Source organism: Atractosteus spatula, chromosome 8, assembly GCF_055471065.1.
Source record: "Atractosteus spatula isolate fAtrSpa1 chromosome 8, fAtrSpa1.hap1, whole genome shotgun sequence".
NCBI lineage: Eukaryota > Metazoa > Chordata > Actinopteri > Semionotiformes > Lepisosteidae > Atractosteus > Atractosteus spatula.
In genome coordinates, this window is record NC_142713.1 from 8,131,058 (window position 1) to 8,140,572 (window position 9,515).

At 44.9% G+C, this 9,515-nt stretch overlaps 1 protein-coding gene across 1 annotated transcript in view; it reads right to left on the reverse strand.

The window, feature by feature from the left end:
* kdm7ab (lysine (K)-specific demethylase 7Ab) overlaps positions 1-7,960 on the reverse strand; it is a 49,182-nt gene extending 41,222 nt beyond the window's left edge. Inside the window, exon 1 of the mRNA XM_088924102.1 lies at positions 7,809-7,960. Coding sequence (XP_088780228.1) covers positions 7,809-7,906 — 98 coding nt within the window. The 5' untranslated portion in view covers positions 7,907-7,960. The remainder of the gene's footprint in view (positions 1-7,808) is intronic.
* Positions 7,961-9,515: the final 1,555 nt, after the last annotated feature.

The following is a 9,515-nucleotide window of genomic DNA, read 5'->3' on the forward strand; positions in this document are numbered from 1 at the left end:
GAGCTCTGCTGTTTGTTTTTAAACCAATACCGAACCAACCGCACGCCAAAACCCATGATTAAGGATAACGGGTGACTGACTCCATCCATCTCTGTTCAGCACTTCCTTGCGGCGGGGGGCTATGATGGATGGGGCTTTGAACTTGCACAAGGCGGGCGGCGTGCTTTAGTACGATAGCAAAGGCACGTCTCGGAGCCGGACACCAACAGGGCCTCCGAAAACAACCGAAGCACAAGCACACCGCGCCTCTGAGAAGATTTCCCGGAACTCGGACCACGCCAGACTGCACTCCTTCATCACAGCCAGGAAAACGGGGCGCCGACTGAAATGACACCGACTGGACTACAGTTTCTCTGGTTTTGTCAGCTTCTCGAGCGGACACCCACACAACCAGAGCAGATTTGTGAACGGTCCAGTTTAAGATTTGACGGACACACATGACAGCATGACAGCTTCCATCTAGCCATTTTCTAAACGCTTTATCCAGTACAGGGTCGGGGGGGGAGCCGGAGCTTATCCCAGCAGGCAACAGGCGGAAGACAGGGTACGCCCTGGATGAAATGCCAGTCCACCGCAGGGCACACACTCATGTCAGGGGCAAGTGTGCCCGGAAGCCAACTGACCTACCAGTATGTCTTTGAACTGTGGGAGGGAACCAGAGCACCTGGCGAACATCCATGTGAACACGGGGAGAACATACAAACTCCACACAGACAGCACCCTTGGAACTGAACCTAGGCTGGATCCAGGTGGTCCCATCCAGGTGGGGCTGCACATTGGTGGTGGTGGAGGGGAGTCCCCATTACCTGTAAAGCGCTTTGAGTGGAGTGTCCAGAAAAGCGCTATATAAGTGTAAACAATTATTATTATTATTATTATTATTATTATTATTATTATTATTATTATTATTAGGCTGCGAGGCAGCAATGCTAACCACATCACCAACATGCCACCGAAGTCAGCATCCATCACAACTGAAGCCTATCACTCTATCACTAACTGGAACCTGGGGATGCTAACTTTAAAAACAGTAGAAGCATTTCCCCATACCTAATTCAAGACTCGCTCCACAACCACTTCTGCCACTATACGTAGAACCTCTGTGACTTGGGCTTCTAGAGAGCAATCTTTACCTTGACTTTTGTTTCTGTGGAATTCACAACATTAGCAGGATATTGGATGCTCACGTTTTTAGATTTGGGGAGTTTCTATTGGAAGTATGACTTGAGCTGGGAAGCCGCCAGTCTGTAGGCCCTAAATTTGGAATCTCCAACTCAGGCTCCCGGAGAGCCCCAGCCGAGCGAGATTTATAAGAAAACTTGACATTGCCACTTTCTAACTTGGAAAAAACTTGGAACAGTTTGTGGAAATGTGCCGTTTGTGTGTTCAACTAACAATCCTTGGGAAAAGAAAATAATACACTTCAACCTTCAAGGATCAGACCACCTTAGTTGAAAAGTTACTGAAGGACTCAATAATGTGCAAATATTCCCAACCTTTAGAAAAACCAAGATTTTGGGTGACCTATAAGACTTACTGGACTGGACGGACTCTCTCAATACTGTGAATAATCGAATGCGCTAAATGCTCTCTGATTAGGTCAAACGATCATGCAGTGCACGTGTTAAAAAAGAAATATCAAGTCCTTTTGAATTTAGTCCTGATTTGCACGTTTTGTAATCCATTCCTTTGGGGATCACACACAGGCAATGACAGAGAGTTAAGTCTTTGACATATACTCCAGGTGTTACTGTAATAAATACAGTATGGAACAGAGAAATCTTGGCACATCCTAAGCTTTGACAGGAGTTGCAAAGAGGCTTATAATCCTTCAAAACCCCTGACGGGCCTGTGTTCACAGCCTGATAATAACACATCCCACTGACTGGCTAGACAGTATAATCCTATTGGTGGTGAGCTGAGTTGCAGACAAGGGAGTATGAACAATAGGAACACACTGCAGAAGAACAGGGACCAAAAGATGCCTAACCCACTTAATCGACTCTACCCAGAAGCAGGCCAGGTCTTTGGGAGGCTGCTGAGAAGGCAAAAAAAAAACACTCATTTGCAATCCTCTTACAATGAAGCAATCCCTCCTCAATCACACTGCACATTTTCTTCAGTGCTACAAGGAAGACAATCTGACCGCTGAAAAAAAAAAGAAGAAGAACATCCCGTTTTGGGCTTCGGTCAGCATTTTGTGACACGTTTACAACGAATCAAGAACGCATCACACCAAAGCGAATAAGTTTCATCGCTGTTTGTTCGGGTGTGAAATCTTCCCAGACTTCAGCTTCCTTTCCGAAGGAGTGCGTGATCAGGGGGAAAAAAAATCCTCTTCTCCATCTTTGACCCCGTGCGCCATTGAAAATTTGACAGCTGCTCAAAGACATAACGGTTTTGCTCGGTAGCATCAAATCTGGTGACAATGGCCTAAAAACTGAGATTTTTAATTTGCACAAGGAAAAAAACACATTCACGTACTATACATATCAGTTCATTGAGGGCTGAAGTTTTAAGCCTTCCTTTAAAAGCAGAGGTGTGTATATTTATTGCAAAAATAATAAGAAACAAAGCTGAGCACAACCTCAAGGTTGTCTGGTTTGAACAAAGACATTAGAAATAGCCGGGGCATTTCTGACACAGACTGTACACGCTGAATACAATGTGGGACAGTACAGCCATTTCGACTTTTTTTTACTGGAAACCCATTTTCTCCAAATAATACCGCACCAGGCCGAAGGTAGAGTTTGGTGAAAAAGTATTCGCTCTGAATTTTAGCATATTTTCGTCGCGGAGTGCTATCAGAGCTTCATATGAGTTCTAGTGATATACAGAGGGAATGGGAGTGAACAAGTAGCAAAGTTATTACAGTTATTTTAGCTAAAGGTGGCGCAACCAGTTACTGAATCTAAAGGGATGCCATCTTTATCAAACAGGGATATTTGTTATCGGATGACCGCTTATAAAATCATTTTAATTTATTTAAACACTTTGGTGTTATCTGTTCATTCAAGCTTTTATATGTCACTAGGAAACGCGAGACGCTCTGGTCACATCCAGTGTCAAAAATATACAAGCTTCAGAAAAAATATTTTCCCACGGAACCAGAAACGAGACTGGTCAGGGCGACATCTCCAAAAACCAACTATTTTTCAACTCCCCTGTTTAAAACAAATGCAAACCTTACAATGATCCCAAACCAAAAAGGGCAACCTTTTTATTATCAACGCGCAAGATACTAAAACTTCCGTTAACTGTGCAATTATGCATCGCGCAAACCTTTCTTCCCATTTTACAAGCAGACAGAAGATGGGAGTAAGAGCACAGATTTGTAGACCTACGCCTACATTCTGCCTATTAAGGGTTTTTTTTTTCCCTTTAAGAAAGGTTCAGCAAATCTTATGCCAAATGTTGTACTGAGGTTTTGAGCTCATACATCCTGTACTCCAAGCTTAGAATTCTTGGCAGCCCACACCGGTTATGTAAGACTTGCTATTACAACACAAACAAAATAGAATTTCCAAATGGTTACTGTACAGCCAAACATGTAAAGAGTACACAGTGTGCTGTGCGTACTTTTCTTCTAAAACCTACTTCAGTTTGGAAGGCACAATGGGTCACGACCAGACGCCCCCTCAAATCTGGTTGAGTGCCTGCTAAAACAGCCAGCTCATCGGGAACATAGGAGTAGTAATTAGGCTACACATATAAAAATACTAAGTCCAAAGGCCTGTGTAGAGCCTTAACTATGTATGACCCTTCAGTGCTCTACTGTAGAGGATTACGAGTCGTAATCCATTTTGCGTGCCTCAGTGATACAGCGGGAATTTCTGTCATCACTTCAACCGCAATCAAACTCCGACAGCTGTACTTCGGCCTGCATGTGACTTGAGTTTAAAGGAATAAGAGAGAAAGTAACACAGGACTGACGTTCAGTGATACGCTGCGTTATTACACAGTTGACGGTCTGTGGCTAAGCCCATAACCTTAAAAATACTTCCGGGGCCTTTTATAGCAGGCAGTAAGTTGCATTGGAGGATTTTTCAGCAGACGTTTCTTTTTCATTTATTATCTGCTTGCAAACCTCAGATCTACGTCTTCACACGTTGGGCGCAGTGGACAGATCTTTAAAGTTCATGTTTTAGATGTAAAAGCTGAACAGGATGCAACTGATTCTGTCTCGTATTGTATATATATCTAATGGCCCACAGAGATTTCTAAGGATTAATCAGAAACCACAATCAAGGAACTGTAGGTCTAGGACAAGAGCTAACTATTGTACATTCACCTCTCAGCCTTTCAAAACGTTGCCTCTCTTTGATTTCTCTTTCTAAATACAGCATGCCTACTTGGGTGAAAGTACCAGGCCCTTATCTGTAACTGGTATCTTAAGATACAGAGTTATTCAAACAAACACATCTGGTATTTGCACAAAGGGCAATGTTCGCCAGTGCATTCTTGCAGGAATGGCTCTGTCCTGTATTTTCTCAGAATGAGAAAAAAAGTCTTTTGACAGCTGAAACACGACATTAAAGAAACGCTGTCTGGAATTTTATCGAGCCAACAGGACCAACTCTGTCTTTCAAAGCGCAGTAGGTGCAGCTGCAGGTCTGATGCCTGCATCATGCCACAAGATTTGGCGAGCTGCAGCACTCAATCGACGAGGGTCACAGCTCTCTTCCAATCAGCGTGGAACTGGCTTCCTGCCCATCAGTACAAGTCAGAAAACAAACTGCCCCATTCTCCCCCAAGTGGAAACAGGGAAAAACGCTCTGAGCAGAGACACAGAAAGACACATTTGGCGATTCCATTTTGGGAATAGAACAGGCAATTTCAACTTTGATTTTAAATCAAGTCAGGGGCTCATCTGTCAGAGGGCAGGACCAGGATGGTATTGAAATCCATCTTTATTCACAAAGCCCAGGCAGGTTAAACTTGTTGGCATGAATTACTCAACAACTCATAATAGTGAACGGAGCAAAACGTATGTAATGTGCTCAGTGCAGTTGATTCAGAGACTCCGAGAAAGTGTTCACTCAAATCTGGAAGAGGCAGGGCAAAAAACTCTCTGAAATGACAGAAGTGATAAAGATATGCTCATTTTGTGTGGAACTGCTTGAAATTAGTTTTTGAATGATACTTGAGGTGGCACAGTGATTAGCATTGCTGCATTGTAGCACTGGGGCCCCGAGTTCAAATCAAGATCTCGGGGGCTATCTGTGTGGAGTCTGCATGTTCGCTCCAAGTTTGCATGGGTTTCCTACTACAGTCCAAAGACTTACTGGAAGGTTAATTGTCTGCTGGAAAATCTGGCCCTGGGGTGACTGTGCTTCTGAGTGCCCTGCGACGGACTGGCATCCCATCCAGGGTGGAACCTATTTTGTACCCGTTAACTTGCCGAGATAGGCCCCCACGACTCTTAATTGGATGAAGCAGTTATAAAAGGGATGAATGATACTGAAGACCATTAAAATTACATAGTTAACAATACCGGCAACCTCATACAACGCAGCGCTACCTAGAAATATAAAATTAAAGTCCTCAAAATGAATACTGATCAGCCAGAACTAAGCAAAATAAAAACTGAAACTTCTAAGCAAATCAGTGAGGAAAGTGAGGCATATTCCAAATGTCTTGTGTCAAGTGTTGGCACTCAAGGCTAAGGTTATTTTCATATTTGCCTTATTGGCCAAACCATCTTTATCCCTTAAAAATCACAACAGCCCAGGAAGAATCAGACAGCAGCTGCAGAAGAGATCTGTGTGCGCCAGGTAAGCTGAAAGTCTTTTTTGTCACCTGATAAATTGTTTCTTGGCTTGAAGCCGTGTTTTCGTTAGTTCGCGGGGGTGAAAACCTGTTCCGCGAGTCAGTGACCATATTTGAGAACTTTCCAAGCATTGTTTTGGCGTCAGTCGCCTGCTACTTCACAACAACAAGAAAAGAGGGAATAAAGGGCGACATTTACAAAAGCTGTGATTCACTAACCGAGATAAAGGCTTTTCCAAATTGCCACTGGAAAAAACTCAGCCTGCTGCCGTATTTTTCACCCTATTCAAAACAAGGTTCCACTCAAAGACGTGCTTCACAAGCTAACCCGTTTCATTTGTTTGTACCGTTTTTGAATGCTGACAAATTTCAGATAGTTTCCAGGCTTATGTGTTATCTGTCAAAAGTCGAAGGTACTGCGGAATAGGGTATGGACTGCCAGGAGGATATTAGTTCATAAATTTTGGTCATGGAAGCTTCCGTGTGTGTTCTTTTTTTCCCTCATGGACACGTCAGAAATGCTGCTATCTCTTTAAAAAATTCCTCCTTCGCCCGCTAGATGGCCCCCCTCCGTCTACCCGAGAGTATTTTCGTTTAAAAGGGGGGTATTTAAATGTCCACCCTGTCAATCAAAAAGATCAACAATCACAACAACCTTTTCTTTCCCCCTTCGTCTCGCGTCTTTTTATTTCCCCCCCCCCCCCCCCACCCAACAAAAAAAAAAACAACGCGAAACATAAAAAAAGCAGCCATACGGGGCCGGATCTGAAGCCGAAGGAGACGAGGGAAAGTCAACTTTCGCCGCGTCTCAACTCCCAAAACACACGCGTCTTTTGTTTAGTTCCCCAAATCCCTACTGAAAGACACCCCCTACTCCCCTTGCTCAACCGCGGCTTTCAGTTACAAAAAAAAACACACAAAACGAACTGCGACTGACCATATCATTACCGCTTTAAAGCACCAATTTAAAAGGGGGGCAAATCCGTTTCGTTTGTACCTCCGGTCAACTTATTTGGATGCCTCGCTGTAGATACCCCCCGTCAATCAATGCCGAATTGAAACTTCTAAAGAGAAGCTGGACGCCGTAAATGAAAAAGTTGACACGTCCAGCACGTTTCTCGTCGTTTTTAAAGCGGTCGCCCCGGTCTTCGACGTTAACTTGGGTCGTTTTGTTTTTCCAATCGCCACACTACCGTCTTGACACATCCAGCCGACGGGGGTTACAAAAGAGGCAGTGAGTCGGGGTTTTGTCAGCGACCTACTTGACCAAGTAGACCCCCTTTAGTTTCATTACGGACGTGTGCACTTGACCAAATTTGCCCCCCTAAGATCGCCCGATCCTTTAGTTGGGTTTATTTTGGACATTTATTTTTTGACTCGAACGAACAAACAAATTCTAGACACGGCGATTTCGACGCTGTTGTTTCCCCCACCTTACGGTAGTAATTTCTGAACTTTGCGGTCGTGGGACACACACAAGCTCCCGGGGACTGTGTACAAACACCATCCCCGGTCAGTGACAGCTCCGAAACATTCAAGCTACAAAGGAGGAGCGGCGCTGGGCTCCTCGGAAATCAATAACTTGGTACAACTGTCCCAAAGTCCCCCAAACAGTGTCTTTCTCCACATTTACAGCTCCGCGTTACACGGCGATCGGCAAACCAAAGCTGCGAGCTACCACAGAACAGAGTCACGTTGGGCTGTTTTGTTTTTCTTTTTCGTCCCCGAGGGCAAAAAGCGATATATGAAATAAAAAGACTGCAGGCTAGAAGCTAAGACCGATGGGGTAGTGGTGGGGGGGGGAGGTCTTCGTGATCGCCTTGTAAGAATAAAATATTAAAATCCCAACGGTCAGTTTCGCCTGTGCTCCGATTAGGGGTAGATGATGCCAATGAAATACAAACACGAAGACCCCCCCAAAGCCTAGGGATCGCGTTTGACATCGCATTAAACCTCCTCGGGGGTTCGCCGGGGCTGTAAACGGGGACGCTCACCCCCGCCTTCGGCCGTGTAACGAAATAACCGGACTGTCCCCTTACCTGCCATGAAACCAGTCTTTGCAAATGTCGCACTCGATCATAAACCGGCTCACATCGTAGGGCTGCCGGCAGACACAGTACAGCGGGGCCGCCGCCATCTTCCTACTGTCCCCAAACAACGCAGCGCTCGAGCGGGGCGGGACTCAGCGCTCGGGGCCGGAAACAGCCGAGCGGAAGCCCGAAGTGCTGGGGCAGCCTGCCCCCGGCCCTGACGTCATGCCCATCCCATTCTGTACAGTTTCTGTACCTGTCTTCTGAACCGCAGCCTTCAAAAACAAAAACAACAAAAAAAATCTTTGTACTATGAAAAATATGACTTATCGCAATAGCGTTAAATAGGAGTGTTAGATGATGAGATTAAATCAGTCCATTGAGCTGATAAAGTGATGAATAAACTTCCCGTTTTTTCATTAGCATATGCGAAATGAACTGCAGCGGTACTCTACAACTTAAATCAGAACTGTGATTTAATTGCTATTGATGATTATTATATTTAAATGGTGATACACATAGGAAGCGGAGACTTAAAGGGCATTGGAGACTGAACTACGTATGTATTGCCTGGAACAGGTTGATTGCAAATAACATACTGTATTGAAATTATAAGAAACGCTCAATGAGATTTGTGTGTGTGCTTAAGGGGTGTTTTTATTTTACCTAAGCGATACTAAATGTTTACCTTTAAAGTTTTCAAAGTGTACGCCAGAGCGATGTCAGCCTAGTAAAGCGGATAATGCAGAAATAAATCAATACAGGGACAAGTGAACGGCGTTTACTGAATTGCTGCGAAATAGCATTGTTGTACACTGACCTACAAACAGCATCGAGACACAATAGGAACTGACATACTGTGAACTCGGTGCCCGGGGTTAGATTTACAGAGACATGCCAGGACTGGTTACCAGGCAAGAGTAATCTTTTTATCCGCTTTCTGTCCTAAGGCAAACACCAGCCTTTCACTATTCCAGGCGTTTGCTTTCACGCCTTATACTTTTTGCACTAATTGTGATTTAAGAGCTACTCTCTTCGCTCCTATTGAGTTCGGGCACGTAGTTTATCTTCTAATATTAAGTCTCCCATTTCAGCTGCAGTGTCTGAATTCGTAAGCACTGAGTCGCGTCTTTTGTTGAACTGGGACAGTTTTCCTGTGTGACGGTCGCCTGGATTTGCAGACGGGTCTTTATATATATGTGTGTGTGTGTGTTGTAGGCGCTGATACCAGCCATGCGTGTGAGCCGTGTTCTACGTGCCTGTCTGCGAAGAAAAGGGTTTATATGTAGTGAATCCCCACTGGGGGTTTGTGAGCCATCAGATCTACATGATTCGAGTCACGCCTCCCCCGCCTGCATCAAGGCCGAGGTGTGTGACTGACCAAGTGCTGAACGGCGGGGGCGTGCGTTAGAATCTGCCCTGCTTCTGTGAAATGCCTTCATCTGAGCGACAGCCTTTTGTGCGTGCGCCTGTGGTTGTGGTGGCGATGCGAGCATACGTCCGTGTGTGGGAGTGTTCGTGTCTGCTAGCTTCGGCTTGTCATGCTGTGACTGCGTCTTTCGCTTGTGCACCGTTGCCCGGTACACAGTCTAGAATGATTCACGTTTTTTTTTTTGTGGCCACGAATTACGAAATATGTTCTCCCAATACCATTGTTTTCCCCCTCCAAATGTCTTGGAAACGCGTTATGTTCCCCATTCCACAAGTAACAGGGTA